The sequence below is a fragment of the Orycteropus afer genome, unplaced genomic scaffold (assembly GCF_000298275.1).
Source record: "Orycteropus afer afer isolate SDZICR_OR568_19922 unplaced genomic scaffold, OryAfe1.0 scaffold00362, whole genome shotgun sequence".
Taxonomy (NCBI): domain Eukaryota; kingdom Metazoa; phylum Chordata; class Mammalia; order Tubulidentata; family Orycteropodidae; genus Orycteropus; species Orycteropus afer.
This window is the reverse complement of record NW_006921949.1, coordinates 2188257-2212724: the sequence shown is the minus strand read 5'-3', so window position 1 is coordinate 2212724 and position 24468 is coordinate 2188257. Positions and strand designations below refer to the sequence as shown.

Below are 24468 nucleotides of genomic sequence, written 5' to 3'. Positions count from 1 at the left end.
GGATACAACCCTGACACACTCCCTTCCTGATTTTAAGCCATGTAATATCCCCTTGTGTTTGAACAACAGCCTATTGGTCTATGCACAGGTTCCTAATGAGCACAATTAAGTGTTCTGGAATTCCCATTCTTCTTCGTGTTATCAATAATTTTCTATGTTCCATGCAACCAAAAGCTTCTGCCTAGTCATAGTCAATAAAACACAAGTAAACATATTTCTGGTACTCTTTGCTCTCAGCCAAGATTCTATCTGATATAGCAACAATATATCTCATTCCATGTCCTCTTCTGAATCTAGCTTGCATTTCTGGAAGTTCCCTGTCAATACATTGATGCAACTGTTTTTTAATTATTTTCAGTGAAATTTTACTTGCATGTGATATCAATGACATAATTTTTGATAATTTCCACATTCTGTGGGATCACCTTTCTTAGGAATGGGTACAAATATGGATATATTCCAGTCGGTTGGCCAGGTAGCTGTTATCCAAATCTTTTGGCATAGCTGAGTGAGTGCCTCCAGTGGGGCATCTGTTTGCTGAAACATCTCAATGACTGTTCCATCATTTCCTGGAGTCTTGTTCTTTGCCAATTGCTTTGTGCAGCTTCAACTTCTTCCTTCAATACCATTTGTTTTTGATCCTATGCCACCTCCTGAATTTCAGATGAACATCAACCAATTCTTTTTGGTACAGTGACTGTGTATTCCTTCCATCTTCTTTTGATGTTTCCTGCATCATTCAATGTTTTGCCTATGGAATCTTTCAGTATTGCAACTCGAGGCTTAAATTTTTTCCTTAGTTCTTTCAGCTTGAGAAATGCCAAATGTGTTCTTCCCTTTTGGTTTTCTAACTCCAGGGCTTTGCACATTTCATTATAATTACTGGCTTTGTCTTCTCCAGCTGCTCTTTGAAGTCTTTGGTTCAGCTCTTTTATCTTGTCATTTCTTCCATTTGCTTTAGCTACTCTTTGCTCAAGGGCAAGTTTCAGAGTCTCTTCTGACATCCATTTTGGTTTTTTCTTCCTTTCTTGTCTTTTTGATGACCTCTTGCTTTCTTCATGGGTGATGTTCTTAATGTCATCCCATAATTCCTCTAGTTTTTGGTCATTGGTGTTCATTGCATCAAATCTATTCTTTAAATGGTCTCTAAATTCAGGAGGGATATTATCAAGGTCATATTTTGGCTCTCGTGGGCTTGCTTTAATTGTGTTCAACTTCAAGTTGAATTTGCATATGTGCAGTTAATAGTCTGTTCTACAATCAGCTCCTGGCCTTGTTTTGGCCAAAGATATAGAACTTCTCCATTGCCTCTTGTCAATCTGATTCCATCTGGTGAAGTCCACGTGTATAGCCATCACTTATGTTGTTGAAAAAAGGTATTTACAATTAATAAGTCATTGATCTTGGCAAAATTCTATCATGCGATCTCCAGCATTATTTCTATCACCAAGGCCATATTTTCCAACTACCGGCATCTCTTCTTTATTTTCAACTTTTGCGTTCCAGTCACCAGTGATAATAAACACATCTTGACTGCATGTTTGATCAATTTCCAACTGCAGAAGTTGGTAGAAATCTTCAATTTCATCATCTTTGGCTTTGGTGGTTCATGCATACATTTGGATAATAGTAGTATTAACTGATCTTCCTTATAGGTGTGTGTATATTATCCTATTACTCACAGCATTGTACTTCAGGACAGATATTGAAACACTCTTTGTGACAATGAATGCTACACCTTTCCTCTTCAATTTGTCATTCCCGGCATAGTAGATCATATGGTTGTCTCATTCAAAATGGCCAGAACCAGTCCATTTCAGCTCACTAATGCCTAGGATATCAATCTTTATGTGTTCCATTTAATTTTTCACAACTTCCAATTTTCCTAGATTCTTACTTAGTACATTCCACGTTCCAGTTCTTAATGGATGTTTGCGTATGTTCCTACTCATTTTGAATTGCGCCACATCAGCTAGTGGAGGACTCTATCCATATCGTTAAAGTTGTCTCTACTCTGAGGAGTCAGCACTTCCTCAGTCAACTTTTGAGTGCCTTCCAATCTGATGGGGTCGTGATCTGACACTATATCAGATAATGTTTCAGGGCTATTCATAAAGTTTTCCAGTAATATATCAGACAGTGTTTCACTGCTATTCATAAGGTTTTCACTGCCAATTCCTTGAGAAGTGGATGGCCTCTTCCTTCTTCCAAGTCTGTCTTAGCCCGGAAGCTCTGCTGAAACCTGTCCACCATGGTTAACCCTGCTGGCATTTCGTAACACCAGTGGCATAGCCTCCAGCCTTGCAGCAACACATAAGCCACTACAGGACGACAAACTGACAGACAAATTCATCTCTCTTAGTTGTTTCTAACCCCTCTGCACCCACCTACCTCATCCTCTGGCATAAAAATAGAGCCACCCCAAGCAAAAGACAGCCCCGAGCCCTGCACACACCTATCTGGGGTCCTGGGCTTAAAACTGAACTTCCCCAAGCAATAAGTAGCCCCTGAGCCCCACACCTGCCAACCTTGGACTCTGGACTTAATATAGAGCTGCCCTCAAGCAAAAAGCAGGCCCTGAGCTTTGTGCTGTGATACAGCTTTGGACAAATTACCCAGCTTCTCTTAGTGATCCTCTCAGTGTCCAGGACATATTTGTTAGTCAAATTGCAGTTATCATTATTGCTAGGATTGCTGTTTCAAGGGCTAATATGTAAAAAAAAAAAAAAAGATTAGATTTATTCTACATGGAACCAGAGAAATGAACATGCTGAAAAGAATGGAAATTAAATCCTGTATTTACACATTTATAAGCTCTGGTGGCATAATGCCTAAGGTATTTGACTGCTAACCAGAAGCCTGGCAGTTCAAACCCACCAGCCACTCCTTTGAAGGAAGACTGGGCAATCTACTTCTGTAGGGATACCACCTTGGAAACCAAGGAGGGGTTGCTATGAGTTGGAATTGACTCAATGGCAGTGATTTTGGTTTTTTTGGGTTTCCTTACACATTTAAGCTGTGGAAAGAGAATACTATGGGTGGCTTGAATACATGCCTGGTTTTTTGTTGATTACAGAGGGCTGAGTAGGAGAAATCACAATTACATTAATGCAAAAAATATTTTTGTTGGTGAGTAACAATATTATCACAAACTTAATGACTTAAACACCACACTTTTATTATGTCACAGTTTCTTTGGGTCTGCACACAGCTGGGCCCTCTGATTAAGGTTTCACAAGGCTGAAATCAAGGTATCAGACACAGCTGAGTTCTCATTTGTACACTTGACTGAAGAAACCATTTTCCTATTCCTCTGGTCCTTGCCGCACTCAATTGCTTGAGGTTGTAGGACTGTTGATTTTAATTTTTGGCTCATTATCTGCCAGAGGCCACCTATAGTTTTTGCCATGTACTTCATGACTGCTTGCTTCCTCCAACCCAGAAAGGGAGAGGCTATATAAGATAGGAGCTGTTTTATTATGTAAAGTACTCGTATACCTATAATCACTTACATCTATCTTTACATTATTCTATTAGTTATAAGCAGGTCAGAGGCCCTACCCACACTCAAAGGGAGGGAATCACACAAAGGTATGAACATCAGGTGGTGGGGGTCATGGGATTCACCTTAAGAGTCTTTCTGCCAATTAGACATAAAGAGACATTTTCTGGCTGTCAAGTATTGAAATAAGAAGTGATAGATTTCTGCCTCTATTGACCCTTAGAGATAAAGACACATTTAATTTACATAAGTTTCAAAAAATGTTTAACTGATACTTCTCATGGTCATTCTCATTTCTTCAGTCTGTTAAAATTTATAACATTTTTCCAAATGCAGTTTTTTACATGGAGAGGCTAAAGAAATTAGGAAAATAGAAAATGGTGCCACTTTCTGTCAAATATATCATATATATTAATAGAATTTTTCCTCATTAAATTTCTTAATATGCAGAGGTAAGAACGATTTCCTTTCCAATATAACAGGCTGAATGATCAGGTATATCTAGGCAGGGGGAATGTGCCTGTGACCATGTATAGGGTTAGCAGATTATGTATCTACAACATATTTGTATGTTCTATAAGAATGTCCAGGTATATAGTAGAGCTGACAAGTAGTGGTGACTTCTTGGCCACAGCCAGCTAGCCAGAGGGAGTGAGTAGTTGGACCTGTGGGCTCAGTACTATGGTTGCAGAGGACATCAAGCTCAATTGGCATGGCATACTACACAAAAACATTGTTCCACATCCTACTTTGGTGAGTACCAACTGAAATCTTAGAAGCTTGCAAGCGGCCATCTAGATGCAACAATGGGTCTCTCCTCGTCCAGAGCAAAGAAGAATGAAGAAAACCAAAGATGCATGGAAATAATTAGTCCAAGAAACTGGTATACCGGGTGATCCTCAGCCTATATGACTATAAGACCAGAATAACTAGATGGTGCCCAGCTACCACTGTCAATGTAGGAGATCCTGGATAGAGTGGGAGAACAATGTGGAACAAAACTCAGAATTAAAAAAAAAGCGGGGGGGACCAGGTATGCTGGTCTGATAGAGCCTGGTGAAACCCCTGAGACTATAGCCTCTATCTGCCCTCCAGGTCTGGAATTGAACCCACTCCTATGGCTTCCAGCCAAATAAAAGACAGGCATATGAGCTGAACATTTACATTAGGTAGATATACTCCTTGGAGAGATCAATCATGGGAGAATAGAAGGGCTGCGTATCCACAGGGAGACAGCTCAGGGGGCAGGAGTGCATGGGAGGGAAAGACACAGGGAAGAAGTAACTACAGGGAGGAAGTGGGAGGAGAGCTGTTGCATTGTGGGAAATTGTAGTCAATGTCATGAGACAAAATGTGTATGAACTGCTGTATGGAAAATGAATTTGCTCTGTAAACTTTCACCCAAATCACAATAAAAATTTAAAAGAAAGAAAGATTTCCTGTCCAATATAAAGGTAATGAAAGTGAGGTATGCAGAGTGCCTCTAACTATAAGATACATATGAATAAATGAGGCAAGTATTTGCAAATGTCGTAGTACTAAAAGGTTTCCTCTGTACTGAAGGACCAACTATCCAAAAAATAAAGTATAAACTATAGTCCACAGTAAAATGTGGGTTGAAGCAAGTTGTGTTGGAATTATGATCTTTCAATTCATTTTAGTCCCACTTTTAAGCTTTGGAAAAGGAACGCTTTAAGTACTTTCGTCAGTATAAATAATTGTAAACAGCAAAACAAAGTGAAAAAAAAAAGAATTCAAAGTCTTTTATAATTGTGATTTTTTCAGTAATAGAATTGGCTATTTTTAAGATCTTTTAATAAAAAGATTTAAAATAAATAAAAGCATCTGTCAAGTCGATTCTGACTCATAGTGACTATATAGTACAGAGTAGATCTACTCCACAAGGTTTCCAAGGCTTTAAATGTTTACAGAAGCAGACTGTTCATCTTTCTCCCTGGGAGAGCCTGGTGCGTTTGAACTGCCTACTTTTTGATTAGCACCTGAATGCTTAAACCACTGCATCACCAGAGCTCCTTAAGAATAGATTTTTGGAACATCAGAGTTTTCCATCAGAACTGTCTTAGGTTGTTTTTAAAGTCAGTGCTCTAACTGCTTTTTAAAATAACTTTAAATGATTTTATTAGCATATATACTAATTTTAGAAGTATTATGATATAATTAATTGCTCACTCTAATAATATGAAGTGACTATTTGGAAAAAATTTATTAAGTAATTAGTTTCTTAGGTATACTTTCTTTGTTGTCCTAAGCAGTTGAAAATTCCCAAACCAAGCCAAACCCACTGCCATTGAGTTGATTATAATGTATAGTGACCCCATAGGACAGAGTAGAAATGCCTCACAGAGTTCCCAAGGCTGTAAATCTTGACGGAAGTGGACTGACACATCTTTCTGCTGCAGAGCAGCTGATGGGTTCAAACTGCCAACCTTTTGGTTAACAGTCAAATGCTTTAACCATTCTACCACCAAGGCTCTTTAGTTGAACATTACCAAACTTAAAAATGAAGCTCACTGCTGTGGAGTCCATTGAACTCATAGTGACCCCTCCTTGGGTTTCCGAGACACTATTTCTACAGAAGTAGATCACCCAATCTTCCTTCCCAGGAGTGGCTGATGGGTTTGAACTGCCAGCCTTCTGGTTAGCTGTCAAATGCCTTAGGCACTACGCCACCAGAGCTCCTAGTTAAACATTACTAATATTTAATATTATTTTAGATAGCATGATTATTTTGAAATTTTTAAAAAGTTTAGTATTTTCAATACTGCTTTATTTACTTTATTTTATATACCTCTTTATTTACTTTGAAAAATCTTAGTATGTTAGAGACTTTATAAGAAGCACATTCACCTGAAAGATCTATAAATAAATATGTATATCCATCTGAAGTGGTTGTTTTTATCATAGATCTCAGAAGAAATGGCAAACCTTGGTGGCTGAATAATACATCTGCTTTAATTTCTTCACTACCAATTAATGACACATACATCCGTCATAGACTGAAGAGGTCAATAAGCATTGAGCGATTTGTGGAAACATTGGTGGTAGCAGACAAAATGATGGTGGGCTACCATGGTCGGAAGGATATTGAACATTACATTTTGAGTGTAATGAATATTGTAAGTTTGATCCCTCTATGTAATATGGTTCTTACTAGCTTGTTATGTTTTTCTATTAGTCAGGGATTCTTATTGCAAAATACAGTTGATCTCCATTATTTTCAGATTCTGTATTTGTGAATTTACCTTCTTGCAAAAATTTATTTGTAACCTCAAAATCAATGTCAACAGTCCTGGAGTCATTTATAGACATGCACATGCACTGAACTGTGAAAAACTTGAGTGCCCAATGGGCACATTCTTTGATAAGATTGAATAACACTGGTTTGGTATTTGCTAGTTCAGTGTCCATAGTGACTCTATTGAACATAGCTACCTAGAGTAATGAGAATCAATTGTATATAATGGTTTTAAGAATTTACTAATCTAAAATGGGAGCTCTGGTAGCATAGTGGCTAAGACACTTGCCTGCTAACCAGACGGCTGGCGGTTCAAACCCACCAGCCACTCCTCGGAAGGAAGGTTGGGCAATCCTACTTCCGTAGTGATACTACCTCGGAAACCCAAGGAGGGGTCGCTATGAGTCGGGTTTGACTCGACAGCAAACAACAACAACAAAAATGAAAAATTACTGATCTGTTAATGTTCTATAGAAAATAAATGTAAAAGTGACCTTTTGTCCATTTTTCAGATAAGACTTTTTGACTGGGTTGGGTTAAATCTTGTTTAAGGGATCTTTAATAACTTAAAACATCAGGTCACTCTCTAATTACTATACTAGTTAACCTCTAGGAGAGAATATTTCTTGAGGTAGACTTGTTCAACAAAACTTTATACCAACACTTTTTGAGGATAGTGTTCTAAATGATACGCACACTAATTAGATTCATTTTTTAAAAAATTCATTTTAAAGAATGTCACTATTCTTTAAATAAAATCAAACTATCACTTTAGGATTTTTGTCTGACTTTGTGTCTTTTTTTCTTTTCTGGAGGTCAGGTTGCCAAACTTTACCGTGATTCCAGTCTAGGAAACGTTGTGAATATTATAGTGGCTCGCTTAATTGTTCTCACAGAAGATCAGGTAAGAATGAGTTAATTTTTTAACTTAAAATTCTTAACATATAGGCTGTAGAATTATGTGTTATAAAAGAGTATATTTTATTGTTGATCCTCCTAGGACATTTTAGTTGAGTATGATTTTCAGCTCTAAGTGCTTAATATTTTAAGCAACATGTAGATATTTGACAAGATATCTTACATCATGGTAAACCTATGTATATGAATATTAACTATATATATCAATATAAGGAGAACATTTGCATGGCAGATTATAATAATGGTTTTGGTTTGTTTTGTACACTGATAAATCTCACATTATTACAGCTGCAACTGGAAAGAATATCTGTTCAATAATACACTAAATGAACTGTAGGTCAGATTTTACAGAGATAAAAATTGGCAAGAGATTATTCCTAGAAACTACTGCATCTTATTGTCCCATTTTAGTCTTCAAGTTTTAACTGACCTTAGTAATTTGTTTGGAACATTTCTGGTATGCATGTTGTATTGCAGCCAAACTTGGAGATAAACCACCATGCAGACAAGTCCCTCGATAGCTTCTGTAAGTGGCAGAAATCCATTCTCTCCCACCAAAGTGATGGAAACACCATTCCAGAAAATGGGATTGCCCACCACGATAATGCAGTTCTTATTACTAGGTATGGTTTGTTGCAAGTATTTTTCCTTTGTTTGTTGTGTTTGTTTACATTGTAACTATATTTGGCTCTATATAAAGCCTCATTCATCAGGTAATGAGTATAGAAAAAGCAAAATGATAATTATTCACCACTAAGAAAGAATCTGTTACACCATTATTTTGTTTACCAAATAAAGAAAAGAGAAAATTAAGATTTGACTTAGAAATTTAGTAAATATCTTTCCTTCTATTGATAAGATCTATTCATAGGATTTAATTGAAAGCATGTATATAATTTTTAATAGAAAAAAATACATAATAAAAACATAATTAAAAAGTATGGAAAATATATATTTAAAAAACAAAGATAAGAGTTATTACTCTTGATTATGAAATAATATTTACTCCCAAGTTATGTTGAAACTTGTTAAAAGGGAAGAAGAGATTGGTAGTTACATGATATACTTAAGTGAATGTTTGTTTTATTTAAAAATACTTTATTTTTATTTCTTTTCTTTTTTTATTGTGATTTGGGTGAAGGTTTACAAAGCGAATTCATTTTCCATTCCATGATTGATACACCTTTTGTTTCATGACACTGATTACAATCCTCACAATGTAACAGCTCTCTTCCCTGTGTCCCTCTTGCCCATGCATTCCTGCCCTCTGATCTATCTCCCTGTGCAAATGCTGCCCTTCTGTTCTTCCATGATTGATTGGTCTAAACACTGTACCCACCTGGTGTAATTGTTCACCTTGTAGACTTGTCTGTTGTTTGACTAGAAGCCAGGGAAGTGAGTTCAATTCCAGCCCTGAAGTGTGATTGTTGTTGTTATGTGCCATCGAGTCGGACCCGACTCATAGCCACCCCTCCTTGGGTTTCTGAGACAGTATCACTACAGAGGTAGAATGCCCAACCTTCCTTCCGAGGAGTGGCTGGTGGGTTTGAATTGCCAGCCTTCTGGTTAGCAGTCAAATGCCTTAGGCACTATGCTACCAGAGCTCCCTGGAATGTGACTAGGGGCTCATATCTCAGGGGTCTCAATAGTTTCTATCAGACCAGTAAGCCTGTTCTTTTTTTAATGATAATTTAATAATTTTTTAACTAAAAAAAGAAAAGTTTTAGCCAAGATGGATAAATATAAAGAAACAAATTTATTAGAATATACTATATGTTGTACATCTTGTGTCTCAAGCAAAATTATGTTTACTTGATGATAACCCGATGAATTTATATATTTTTTTCAGTTTTACAAAACTGTATTCAGATTAATTTTCTTCCTAATTCCCTCAAGAACAACTCTGTGAAGTAGATATCATTGTTATTATTTTTCTCATGTTGGAAATGAGGAAACTGGTTCAGAATACTTAAGTAACTTGCTTAAGGTCATTAAGCTAATACGTGAAAGAGTAGAGGTCAAACCAAGGTGATTGTGTGCTCTTTGATTGTACTGTGCTGTTTTCATATTTTTATTCTTTAATTATGATTGGTTAGAAACATGCTGAAATCATTTACAGATAAGAGTACCTTTTGACCTTATTTAAAAAAGAAACAAAATTAAACAACTGGAAATAAACAACAAGCAAAATGGAAGCATTATTCTGTTTTGGCTAAATGGAATAATAGCCTTTATTATCTTGATTATTCTTGTAATTTGCAAGGCAGTATTTAATATATACATCACTGTGGTAAGCCTCCTGATGCTACACTAAGCTCTATGAAGTATAAAGTACAGTTGATCCTCATTATTTGTAGATTCAATATTTGTAAATTCGTCTCTTTGCAAAAATTAATTTGCAATCCCACAATTAATACTTGTGGTGTTTCACAATCACTTGTGGCCATATGTTAAATGTCAAAAAAATTTGTGTCACCTGACATACATGTTTTTAGATGACATTGAATAAGGTGACATTCTTCCTTCTTGTTTCACCTCTCATATTGTAAACAAGTGTCCTTCTTACTGTTATTTTATGTCACATTTCTAGCATTTTTATGCTTTTTCTTGGTGATTTAGCTGTTTGAAATGTCCCCCTAGCATTAGTGAAGTGCTGTCTGGTGTTCATAAGAATGAAAAAGCTGTGATATGCCTTAGGTAGAAAATATGAGCTGAGATAAGCTTTGTTCAGGTATGAGTTTTAGTCCTGTTCATCATGAGTTCTAATTTAATGAATCAGCAATATCTATTAAACAAGATATCTTTAACAGAAACACACATAAATCAAGGTTATATATTGATCAGTTGACAAAAATGTCATGACCAGGGGTTTGCAGGAAACTATGTATTTCCCATAGGAGCAATTGTTCAGTATTCACTAATTTAGTGTTTTCAGCAACTTTATAGAACATAACTACTGAGAATAACAATAATTGACTTTATATGGGATCTGAATCTTGAGACCCTGTTAGAAAATGTGAATGTAGCTTTTAAAAAAAATTTTCTTGTTAACTGAACTGCAGAATTAACATTGCTGAGCTTATTTTATTTCAGTTTTACTTTGTTTAATTGATTTTATCCACCTGGCATCATCAACCAGAAAATTTTGTTTATGACATGCTTACTGAATAAAAACAACATTGTACAGCTCTATATTCATATGTGTTGACATGTCAGTCTGATAAGTACTGCAATTCTTTACAGACTTGTTGTCTAGAATGATCCCTGTATATATTTAAAGAACTTTTAAAAATACTAAAAATTGTACAAATGTAGAAACCTTTGTGTAAAAATATATATGCATATGATTGCTGATAATGAGATTACCGAAAGGAAAATAACTGTTATATATGATTTAATATATGAACATGTTTGTTATAAATGATCACAGATATTTACATTGATTTCTGTATTTGTATTTGTAAAATCCTATCTGCCCTCAACAACTCAACACAGAGTGGGCTCCTGATACTTCACATTTTCATTATTGAATCTGCATTGGATTTTTAACTTGTGCATGAAGTGTCAGAAGTTACACCTAGGGTGCACATTGATAAATATTCATGTAGTAAAACCCAGCTGGGCAGTTATCCACCATTTCTTTGTACTGAATGCCGGCATGTCTCCTAACAGTCAAACTAGTACTAGAAGTAATCTCAAGATTTGATAGGGTACTAACTCAAAGAGTTCATATCTCGCATTATTTTGGATTAGTTATGTAATGGAGGCTAGAAAATGCCTCTTGGTGCATTTGGTACATTTTACATGATTACTCAATGGAAACCCAATGAATTGATAAATTTCCTTTCAGTTTTGCAAAACTATATTCAGATCTATTTTTTTTTCCTAATTCCCCAGAAAACAACTCTGTGAAGTACTTATTATTGTTAATATTTTCCCCATGTTGGAAATGAGGAAACTGGTTGAGAATAGTTATGTAACTTGCTCAAAATCATTAATAAGTGAAAGAGCAAGGCTCAAACCTAGGTGATTGTGTGCTCTTTGATTACACTGTGCTGTTTTAGTGTTTTTATTCTTTAATTATGATTGGTTACAAACACTATGCTGAAATCATTTACAGATAAATGTGCCTTTTGACCTCTTATCACTAGTTTAAAATATAAACAAAATGAAGGGTGAAGCAGTTGTTGTTGTTAGGTGCCATCTAGGTATCTCAAACTCATAGTGACCACATGTATAGCAGAATGAAACACTGCCTGCTCCTGCACCAACCCCACAATCCTTGCTATACCTGAGCCCATCATTGTAGCCACTGTGTCAATCCATCTTGTTGAGGGCCTTCCCCTTTTTCTTGACCCTCCACATTATCAAGCATGATATCCTTCTCCAGGGAATGGTCCCTTCTTACAACATAACCAAAGTAGATGAGATGAAGTCTGGCCGTTCTTGCTTCCAAGGAGCATTCCAGCTGTACTCCTTCCAGGACAGATTTGTTAGTTCTTTTAGCAGTTCATGGTTATTTTCAGCATTCTCAGCCAACACCACAGTTCAAAAGCATCGGCTCATCTTTGATTTTCCTTATTCATTGTCCAGCTCTCATATGCATATAAGGCGATTGAAAATACCATGGCTTGTGTCAGGCACACCTTAGTCTTCAAGGAGACATCTTTGCTCTTCATCACTTGGAAGAGGTCTTTTGCAACAGATTTGCTCAGAGCTTTAGGACTGCTGCCGTTGGCTCAAATCTGACTCATAGTGACCCTCTTTGGGTTTCCAAGGTGGTGAATCTTTACTGAAGTAGATTGCCCAGTCTTCCTTCTACGGAGTGGCTGGTGGTTTTGAACCACCAGCCATCTGGTTAGTAGTCAAACACATTAGGCTGTATGCCACCAGAGCTCCTGCTTCAGTCCTAGACAACCACTATTCTGCTTTCTGTTTCTATGACCCAAAAAACCCACTGCCATCAAATTGATTTCAACCCATAGCAATCCTGCAGGACAAAGTAAAACTGTCCTTAGAATTTCTAAGACTATATATCTTTACTTAGGCAGACTGCCTCATTATTTCCCCCACTGAACGGCTGGTGGATTCTAACCGCTGACCTTTTGGTTTGCAGCTGAATGCTGTTTTATAAACGTGCATATTCTAGACATTTCATGTAAATGGAATCATGCAGTATGTGTGGTCTTTCATGACTAACTTCTCTCACTTAATTATTTCAAAGTTCATCCATATTGTATCATGTATCACTATTTTATTTCTTTTCATTAGCCTAACTTCTTGAAAATTGAAGGTACAGAATTTTGAGGAATGTTTGTTCTTCAATAACTGTACTTCCTTTTAACACTTTTCATTTATATAAACACAGGGCACATAAATACATCTCAAAATACAAATGCAAAAATTGCACACCACATAAAATAATGTAAAGTCTTTAATTAAAATGGGCATATTTATCCTCTTAAAAGGTCATGACTGTTTGCTTTGATGCTGCTGGATTATAAAAGGATTAGAATTTTTGAAGTCAACTAATGTTTTCTAGTGGGAATTTAAAAACTGCTATATTTTTGCCTGTAACATTTGGATTAAAGCAGTTTTTACTTTTTTTAAAAAAAAAATTTATTGTGATTTGGGTAAAAGAGCAAATTCATGTTCCATACAACAGTTCATTCACATTTTGTCTCATGACATTGACTATAATTCCCCACAATGCAACAGCTCCCTTCCCCCTTACTCCCTATAGTTATCTCTTCCCGGTGTCCTTCCACCCCATGCACTTCTGCACCCTGAGCTGTCTCCCTGTGCAAACAGTACCCTTCTGTTCTCCCATGGTTTATCACTCTAAGTAGTATTTCTACCTGATGTAAATGTTCAGCCCCTATGCCTGTCTATTATTTGGCTGGAAGCCACAGGATTGAGTTTAATTCCAGACCTGAAGAGCACCTAAGGGCCATAGTCTCAAGGGTTTCACCAGGCTCTATCAGGCCAGCAGACCTGGTCTTTTTTTTTTTTTTTTTATGATTTTGCCTTTTGTTCCATGTTATTCTTCACTCCATCCAGGATCTCCACATGGATACACCTCTGAGTGGTTGACAGTTGGTAGCTGGGCACCATCTAGTTCTTTTGATTTCATGATCATATAGGCTGTGGATCGCATGGTGTACCACTCCATTGGACTAATTGTTTCCATGCATCTTTGGTTTTCTTCATTCTTCTTTTCTCTGGATGAGGAGAGACCCATCATTGTATCTAGATGGCCACTTGCAAGCTTCTAAGATTCTAGTTGCTACTCAACAAAGTAGAATGTGGAACAAGTTTTTCTGTAGTATGCCATGATGTCCCCTGTGACTATGGTCCTGAGCCCACAGGTATAATTACTTGCTCCCTCCGGGTAGCTGGCTGTGGCCAAGAAATCCCCACAACCTTGTCCCTTGTCAGCTCTACTATCTACCTAGATATTCTTACAGCACATGCAAATATGCTTGTACAAACATCCTCTGCCACCCCTATACCTGGTCATGGGGACACTCCCTCCTGCCTAGACATAGCTGGTCCTTAAGCCTGGCCACCCATCTATACACCCATAGATCAATATCTGTCATCACTGGCAACACACTACTGTATGTACAAAAGGATTCATCTTTGTTGTCTGTACTTCTCATGTACCTGTGTCTTCGTCTTCCTCAATGCCACAGTGTTGATCACTCACATTTGGTACATTGCCCTTCCCTTCACCCAAATCAATACTTGTCTCTACCTATCTAGGAGACTTCCCTCCCTTTCCACCCCTGGTAAGCAATAAAGAAAGTTTCCATCCATATATGAACCTTTCCTTGATTTTTTACAATAATGGACTAATACAATATTTGTCCTTCTGTGATGGACTTATTTCATTCAGCATAATGTCCTTCAAGTTCATCCACATTATGTGGTGTTTTGTAGATTCTACATTATTCTTTAGTGTTACATAGTATTCCATTGTAGTATGTACCATAGATTGGTTACCCATTCTTCTTTTGTTGGCCACCTAGATTGTTTTGTCTTTTTGCAATTATAAATAGTGCTGTAATGAGCACAGGTGTGCATATATCTGTTCTTGTCCTGGCTCTGACTTATTTAGGATCTATACCTAGTAATGAAATTTCTGGATGAAATGGTATTTCTAATTCCAACTTTTTAAGGAATCACTATACTGCTTTCCACAGTGGTTGTGTCATTTTACATTCTCACCAGCAGTGTGGAGCTCTGGTGGCGTAGTGGGTAAAAGACTGACTGCTAACGGGAAGGTCAGCGATTCAAACCCACCAGCTGCTCCACAGATGGAAGATTGGGAGATCTAGCTCTGGTAGCATAGTGCCTAAGGCACTTGACTTCTAATCAGAAGGCTGGCGGTTCAAACTCACCAACCACTCCTTGGAAGGAAGATGGGGCAATCTACTTCCATATTGATACTGCCTCAGAAACCCAAGGAGGGGTCGCTATGAGTCGGGTCCGACTCGACGGCACATAGCAACAACAACAACAACTTCCGTAAAGATTTATAGCCTCAGAAATCCAGTGGGGGTTGCTCTGAGTTGGAAACGACTCAGTGGCCATGAGTTTGGTATTTTTTCTTTTTACCAGCAGTGTATGAGAGTCCCAGTGTGTCCCTGTCTTCACCAGCATTTGTTATTTTCTGTCTTGTTGAACTTTGCTATTGCTGCTGGGGCAAGATGGTGTCTCATTGTTGTTTTGATTTGCATTTCTCTAGTGGCTAATAATTGTGAGGATTTCTTCACGTGTTTGTTGGCCTCCTGAATATCCTCTTTGGTAAAGTGTCTATTCACGTCTTCTGGCCATTGGATTGTTTGTCTTTTTGTTGTTGAGGTGTTGGAGTTTTCTATAAATTTTAGAGATAAATCCCTTGTCAGATATGTTATTGCTGAATATTTTTTCCCAATCAGTAGATTCTATTTTTAGTCTTTTGGACTAAAGTGTTTTGAATACATAAAAATTTAATTTTTAGAATGTCCCATTCATCTAATTTATCTTCTGCTGTTTGTGCATTTTGGGTTATGGTTGACAGTCTATTTATGCCATAAATTAGGGTCCCTAAATTTTCCCCTAGTTTTTCCTTGAGGAACTTTATAGTTTTAGGTTTCACATTTAAGTCTTTGATCCATCTGGAGTTAGTTTTTGTGTGAGGGGTGAGGTACAGATCTTGTTTCCTTTTTCTGCAAATGAATATCCAGTTTTGCCAGCACCAATTGTTAAACCATCTCTTCCCCATTTAATGAATTTCAGCCCTTTGTAAAAAATCAGCTGACCATAGGTCAATGGATCTATTTCTGGGTTCTTGATTTTATTCCATTGGTCTATGTGTCTGTCATTGTACCAATACCAGGTTGGTTTTTTTTTTTTTTTTCTTCTTCTTCTTTAAATACAATTTATTGAAATATAATTTATGTACAGTGAAATTCTCTGGTAGCGTAGTGCCTAAGGTACTTACTTGACTACTAACCAGAAGGCTGGTGGTTCAAACCCACCAGCCACTCCTCGGAAGAAAGATTGGGCAATCTACTTCCGTAGTGATACTGCCTCGGAAACCCAAGAACGGGTAGCTATGAGTCAGGTCCGACTCGATGGCAAATAACAACCACAACAACAACAAAGTGACTTGGGTCAGTGAATACCAGGCTGTTTTGACTACTATAACTGTATAGTAGGTTTTGAGATCAGGAAGTGTGAGACCTCCTATTCGTTCTTCTTCAGTATTGCTTTGCTATCTGGGGTCTCTTTCCTTTCCATATAAAATTAGTGATGGGGTTTTCCACATAAAGAATGTGGATGGGATCTGGATTGGGATTGCATTGAATGTATAGATTGCTTTGGGTAGTATTTACATTTTCACCATTTCAATCTTCCTATCCATGAGTGTGGTATGTTCTTCCATTTACATAGATCTCATGATTTCTTGAATTAGTGTTTTGTAGTTTTCTTTGCACAGATCTTTTTTGTCCCTGGTAGGATTTATTCCCAAGTATTTTATTTTTTTGGTAGCTATTGTAAATGGTAGGAGCTCTAGTGGCATAGTGCCTAATGCATTTGATTGCTAACCAGAAGGCTGGCAGTTCAAACCCACCAGCCACTCCTCAGAAGGAAGATTGGGCAATAGTGATACCGCTTCAGAAACCCAAGGAGGGGTTGCTATGAATCGGATATGACTCGACAGCAGTGACTTTTTTTTTTTGTAAATGGTATTGATTTCCTTATTTCCTTTTCAGCAATATCTTTGCTGGTATAGAGGAATCCAACTGATTTTTGTGTGTTCCTCTTGTATCCTGCTACTGTGCTAAATCTCTCAATTAGTTCCCGTAGTTTTCTTGCTGAGTTTCTTGGGTTTTCTATGTATAGGATCATATCATTAGCAAATAGGGATAGTTTGACTTCTTCCTTACCAATTTAGATGCCTTTGATTTCCCTTTCTTGCCTTATTGCCCTGGCCTATACTTCCAATACAATGTTGAATAGAAGTGGTGATAGAGGGCATCCTTTGTTCGTACAAATGGGAAATGGTTTCATTCTCTCTCCATTGAGAACAATGTTAGCCGTTGGTTTTGCATATATGTCCCTTATTATGTTGAGGTATTTCCCATCTGTTCCTATTTTGCTGAGAGTTTTTATCAGGAATTGGTGTTGGATTTTATCAAATGCCTTTTCTACAGCAATTGATATGATCATGTAGTTCTTTTTCTTTATTTTACTTATGTAATGGATGACATTGATTGTTTTTGTAATGTTGAACCATCCCTGCATACCTGGTATGAACCCCACTTGGTCGTAATGTATTATTTTTTTGGAAATGTTGTTGGAGTCTGTTAGTTAGGATTTTGTTGAAGATTTTTGTGTCTATATTCATGAAGGATATTGGTCTGTAGTTTTCCTTTTTAGTGATGTCTTTTCCTGGTTTTGGTATTAAGGTTATGCTTGCTTCATAAAATGAATTTGGGAGGATTCCATCCTTTTCTATGTCCTGGGATAGTTTGAGTAGGATTGGTGTCAGTTCTTCTCTGAACATTTATTATAATTCTCCAGTGAAACCATCTGGACCAGGACTTTTTTTTTTTTTTTTGTTTTTATGACCTGTTCAATTTCTTTCCTCTTTTTTAATGCATTTTATTGAAATATAATTTATGTACAGTGAAATACACAAAACTAAAGTGACATGAGTCAATGAATTTTTTTTTCAGTATTCCCTCCCTCCCCTTCCACCCCTAGCAACCAACAATTAATGCTTCTCTCCATATATAAACCTTTCCTGACCCTCTACAACAATGAACTAATACTATGTTTGTCCTTCTGTGATTGACTTATGTCACTCAGCATAATGTCCTCCTAGTTCATCCATATCATGCGGTGTTTTGCAGACTCTACATTATTCTTTAGTGCTACATAGCATTCCATTATGTGTATGTACCATAGTTTGGTCATCCACTCTTCCACTATAAATCTTAGAGATAAGTCTCTTGCCAGATATGTAATTATTGGTAAATATAAATTTGTTGCTGTGATTTTTGTTATGGGCTTTTTCGTAGTGTCAATTTCTTTGTTCCATATAATTTTCTATGCTGAGCACGTTTTATTTGTGAGTCGTGTTATCACTTCTTTCATTGCTATTGTTTTAGTATTTGCTGAATATTTATGCTGGTCCTCTTTTTTGATGTGAAGATTTATCATTTTTTCTTTACCCTGTGATTTTTAGTTTTCTTCCCACGTTTAGAACAGTCCATTCTATCTTGTAGTTGTCTTGACTTCCTGACCATCTAGAAGTTCTGTAATGACAGTTTTTCCCTCTTTTTGGTTTGTAGTTTGTCAGTTGATGTCTCAGGTTCCCTGTTGACAATCTCATGGGCTTATTTACTTTGGATACTTCCATAGCTGGGTTGGTTTCTGGGTTATATCATCATGTGTGTTAATGGTCAGTTGTTGTTGGCTATTGTTGCTTTCTGTCCAAAGGGCTCACTTTAGCATCTCTTGTTAGGTTGGTCTGGTTTTAAGAAATTCCCTTAATTTCTTCTAGTCTGGCAATGTTCTAATTTCACCATCATATTTGAGGGACAATTTTTCTGGGTACATAGACGGTACATAACAACAAAAACAAACATAATTCTTGGTGGGAATTTTTTCTCTTTCAGTGTTTTATACGTACCATCCCATTGTCTTCTCACCTGCATAGTTTCTGCTGAGAAATCCGAGTTTAGTCTTATTGGTTGCCCCTTGTAGGTGACCAAAGGGCTGGCGGTTTGAACCCACCAGCAACTCTTTGGAAGGAAGATGGGGCAATCTACTTTCATAGTGTTACTGCCTTGGAAACCCAAGGAGGGGTCGCTATGAGTCGGGTCTGACTCGAGGACACATAACAACAATAGCAACAAAGTTTTAAGTACATGCTAGGTTTATGGGCATCATAAGGAGCTCTGGTGGCATAGTGCCTAAGGCATTTGACTGCTAACCAGAAGGCTGGCAGTTCAAACCCACCAGCCACTCCTCAGAAGGAAGATTGTACAATCTACTTTGTAGAAATACCGCTTCAGAAACCCAAGGAGGGGTTGCTAGGAGTCAAATCGACTTGATGGCAGTGAATTTGGTTTGTTTTTTTTTATGGGCATCATAAGAAGCTTGGATTCAGATTGTGAATAAATTAGTTTTAGTATTCAGGCATTTTCAAACATTTTTTTATTTTCTTATTCTGGTCCTACCATTTCTACTCAAACCTGCTGCCCAGACTCCTCTTCTTCCGTCTTTAGTTTTTTTTTTCCTTTCATCTCTAATTCATTGGTTTATTACTTGAAAGTGTTTATTTAGATTCCATTTCCATTCCAATCTAGGACTTTGACAGTGTAGGGTCACCACATAATTTCTTGTGCAAACTGGGACACTTGCAAGAGTGAAAGAAGGTGCCATTAACTGTGCCTGATAACATTTAAAAACTAGGACCAGCAAAGTAGGATGATGGTCAGCTCAGCCATTACTTATTTTTGCTTGTTAAACTTCAACTAAAAATGGAAATAAGAAGCACCTTTTCCCTTAGTACCTAAAATTGTCTAAATACTTACAATTTGGTCAATTATCTTTGTGCACATTGTGGCAAAGTTCATTTATTAGTTTTAGTAATTTTTGTAGAGTATATTGAATTTTCTACATAAATGATCTAAGATTTAGATCATTTATGTAATACTGAGAATAAAGACCATATTACTTCTTCATTTTAATCATTAGCAACTTCTTTTATTTCTTTTTCTTAAATTAATGAACTGGCTTGAACCTCCAGTACAATGGTGAGAGAAATAGTGAGAGCAGGTATCTCGTCTTTTTCCTTATCTTAACAAGAAAGCATTCAGTTCTTCCCCCTTAAGTATGATGTTAGCTATAAGTTTTTAGTAGATTCTTTTTATCAGTTTGAGGCAGTTCCCTTCTGTTCCTACTTTGCTGAGAGTTTTTATCTGGAATGGTTGTTAGAGGTTGTCACATGTTTTCTGCATTTATTATGATGATCTTTTTATAGTTTGGTAATATAATGCACTACATTGATTGGTTTAGAATGTTAAACTCACCTTGTAATTTTAGGGTATACCCAATTTGGTCATGATATATTATCATTTTAATATATTGTTAGATATGATTTGCTAAAATTTTGTTTATATTTTATGTATCTGTATTTTTGAGGGGTATTGGGCTGTAGTAATTTTTTTTGGCAATATCTGGTTCTGGTATTAGGGTAGTGCTGACCACATAGGATGACATGGAAAGTATTTCCTCCTTTTTGAATTTCTGGAAGAATTTGTGTAGAATTATTATTATTTCTCCCTTAAATGTTTGTGGAAACTGCTCAGGTGGTGTGGTGGCTAAGGCATTAGGCTACTAACCAAAAGGTTTGCAGTTTGAACCTGCCAAACTGCTCCCTGGAGAATGATGAGGCAGTCTGCTTCTGTAAAGATTTATAGCCTTGGAAATCCTATGGGGCAGGTCTGCTCTGTAATATAAGGTTGTGATGAGTCAGAATCAACTCAGTGGCAGTCAGTTTAAATGTATGTAGAATTTACAAGTGAAGCCCTGTGGACCTTGTATTTTCTTTGTGAGAAAATTTTTAACTACCATTTTAAATTGGGCTATATAGATTAGCTCTTCAGTGAGATTTGGCAGTTTAAGTATTTAAAGGAATTTATTTATTTCATCTAAGTTGTAGAATTTATTAGTATAGTTATTCATAATAGCCCATTATTATCCTTTTATTAGGAGCTCTGGTAGCATAGTGCCTAAGGCACTTGACTGCTCACCAGAAGGCTGGCGGTTCAAACCCACCAGCCACTCCTCGGAAGGAAGGTTGGGCAATCCTACTTCCGTAGTGATACTGCCTCGGAAACCCAAGGAGGGGTCGCTATGAGTCGGGGCCGACTCGACGGCAAACAACAACAACAACAACATCCTTTTATTATCTGTAGAATCTATAGTGATGTCATCTTTCTCTCTTCCTTATATCGGTAATATTTGTCTTCTCTCTTTTTTCTTCTTGATGGCTCTGGCTAGTGGTTTCAATGGTATTCTCAAGTTTAGTTTCACTGATTTCATCTATTGCTTTTCTGTTTTCTATTTGATTTGTTATGACTTTTATTGTTTCTGTTGTTTAAGTGACTTTTGATTTATTTTTCTCCTTTTGTAATTTCTTATGGTGGAAGTTGTGATCATTGATTTCTCATATAGGTATTTAATGTTATAAAAGTTTTCCTTACATGCATCTTTTTGGCATCCCACATGTTTAAGTATGTTGTGTTTTCAGTTTTTATCAGTTTAAATGTTTCATTTTTGTTTTATTTCTTTTTTGACCAGGAACTATTTAGAAGTATGTTATTTAGTTCCAACTTTTTGCATATTTTCTAGCAATTATTATTTTACTGATTTCTAATTTAATTCCATCATGGTCAGAGAATATACACCTTTTCCTGACTTGTCAACATGAACAGGTTCCAAAGATCAGGTGATTATGTGAAAATCAGTGTTAGGCAAAAATGGAAGATGACCAAATCAGATCACAAAATGGAGGATGACTTTATCATTGCATAACTGGCAAATTACATCATTTCATAACTGCCAAGCCACTGAGAATCATGGCCCAGTCAGTTTTACACATGACCTTAACCATCACAGCCAATGTCACTCTCCTCTCACCTCAACATGTTACTGCCAGACGTACATATTGTTAGGTGCCATCAAGTCGTCTCCGACTCATAGTGACCCTATGTACACCAGAACAAAACCACTGGTCCTGTGCCAGCCACACAATCCTTGCTATACCTGAGCTGATCGTTGTAGCCACTGTGTCAATCTATCTTGTTGAGGGCCTTCCCCTTTTTTGTTGACCCTCCACATTACCAAGCATGATATCCTTCTCCAGGGAATGGTTCCTTCTTACAACATGACCAAAGTAGGTGAGACAAAGTCTGGCCATTTTTGCTTCCAAGGAGCATTCTGTCTACACTTCTTCCAGGTCAGATTTGTTAGTTCTTTTAGCAGTCCATGGTATTTTCAGCATTCTTCACCAACACCACAACTCAAAAGCATTGACTCTTGTTCAGTCTTCCTTATTCATTGTCCAGCTCTCACATGCATATGAGGCGATTGAAAATACCATGGCTTATGTCAGGCACACTTTAGTCCTCAAGGAGACACCTTTGCTCTTCATCACTTGAAAGAAGTCTTTTGCAGCAAATTTGCCCAATGCTATATATACATCGTCTGATATCTTGACTGCTGCTTGCATTGGTGCTGGTTGTGGAACCAAGTCATGTGAAGTCTTTGACAATTTCAGTCTTTTCTCCATTTATCATGATTCTCCTTATTGGTCCAATTGTGAGGATTTTTGTTTTCTTTATATTGAGGTGTAATCCATACCGCAGACTGTAGACATCAGTCTTCATCAGTAAGTGCCTTAAGTCATCCTCACCTTCAGCAAGCAAAGTTGTGTCATCAGTATATTGCAGGTTGTTAATGAGTCTTCCTGTAATCCTTATGCCATGCTCTTCTTATAGTCCAGCTTCTTGGATTATCTTTTCAGCATACAGATTGAATAAGTATGGTGAAAGGACACAACCCTGATGCACTCCCTTCTTGATTTTAAATGATGCAGTATCGCCTTGTTCTGTTTGAATGACAGGCTCTTGGTCTATGTTCAGGTTCCTCATGAGTACAATCAAGTGTTCTGGAATTCCCATTCTTCCCAATGTTATCCATAATTTGTTATGATCTATACAATTGAATGTTTTTGCATAGTCAATAAAACACTACTAAGCATATTTCTGGTATTCTGTTTCAGCCAAGATCCATCTGACATCAGCAGTGATATCCCTCGTTCCATGTCCTCTTCTGAATCCAGCTTGCATTTCTGGAAGCTCTCTATCAATAACCTGCAGCAACCATTTTTGAATTATCTTAAGTAAGATTTTATTTTCGTGCAATATTGATGGTATTGTTCAATAATTTCCACATTCTGTGGCATCAGCTTTCTTTGGAATGGGTACAAATATGGATCTCTTCCAGTCAGTGGGCCAGGTAGCTGTCTTCCAGATCTCTTGGCATAGATGAATGAATGCTTCCAGCACAGTATCCATTTGTTGAAATATCTCAATGGGTATTCCGTCAATTTTCAGAGCCTTGTTTTTGCCAATTCCTTCGTGCAGTTTCTACTTCTTCCTTCAGTACCATTCGTTCTTAATCATATGCCACCTCCTGAAATGGATGAACATGGACCTTTTTCATACAGTGACTCTGTGTATTCCTTCCATCTTCTTTTGATGTTTCCTGCATTGTTCAATACACTTCCCATAGAATTTTTCAATATTGCAACTCGAGGTTTAAATTTTTATTCAGCTCTTTCAGTTTGAGAAATGCTGAGTGTGTTCTTCCCTTCTGGCTTTCCAACTCTATGTCTTTGCACATTTCATTATAATAATTGACTTGTCTTCTTGAGCTACTCTTTGAGATCTTCTGTTCAGCTCTTTTTATTGTTATTTCCTCCACATGCTTTAGCTACTCTTCATTCAAGGGCAAGTTTCAGAGTCTCTCTGACATCCATTTTGGTCTTTTCTTCCTTCCCTGTCTTTTTAGCACCTTTTTTAGACCTTTTGTCTCTTCATGGATGATGTTCTTGATGTCATCCTACAATTCATATGTTTTTCGGTCATTGGTATTCAGTGCATCAAATCTATTCTTTAGATGGTTTCTAAATTCAGGAGGCATATATTCAAGATCATATTTTGGCTCTCATGGACTTGTTTTAATTGTTTTCAGCTTCAACTTGAGCTTGCATATGAACTGTTAATGGTTTGTTCCACAATCAGCTCCTGGCCTTGTTTTGTCTGAAGATATTAAGCTTTTTCATCTGCTCTTACCACAAAAGTAGTCAGTCTGATTCCTGTGTATTCCATCTGGTGAACTCCACGTGTACAGCCACTGTTTATTTTGTTGGAAAAAGGTATTTGCAATGAATAAGTCTTTGACATGTAAAATTCTATCATGTGATCTCCAGTGTTATTTCGTCACCATGGCCAAATTTTCCAACTACAGTGATTCTTTTTTGTTTTCAACTTTTGCATTCCAATCACCAGTGATAATCAACACATCTTGATTGCATGTTCAGTCGATTTAAGACTGCAGAAATTGGTAAAAATCTTCATCTTCCTCATCATTGGCTTTGATGGTTGGTGTATAAATTTGAATAATAGTAGTATTAACTGGCCTTCCTTGTAGGCATATAGAT

At 37.0% G+C, this 24468-nt stretch overlaps 1 protein-coding gene across 1 annotated transcript in view; it reads left to right on the top strand.

Annotated features, from left to right (window-relative positions):
- The window catches only part of ADAMTS6 (ADAM metallopeptidase with thrombospondin type 1 motif 6), a 461116-nt gene that overhangs the window by 14088 nt on the left and 422560 nt on the right, over positions 1-24468 (top strand). Inside the window, exons 4-6 of the mRNA XM_007952853.2 lie at positions 6428-6639; positions 7579-7662; positions 8154-8299. Coding sequence (XP_007951044.1) covers positions 6428-6639; positions 7579-7662; positions 8154-8299 — 442 coding nt within the window. The remainder of the gene's footprint in view (positions 1-6427; positions 6640-7578; positions 7663-8153; positions 8300-24468) is intronic.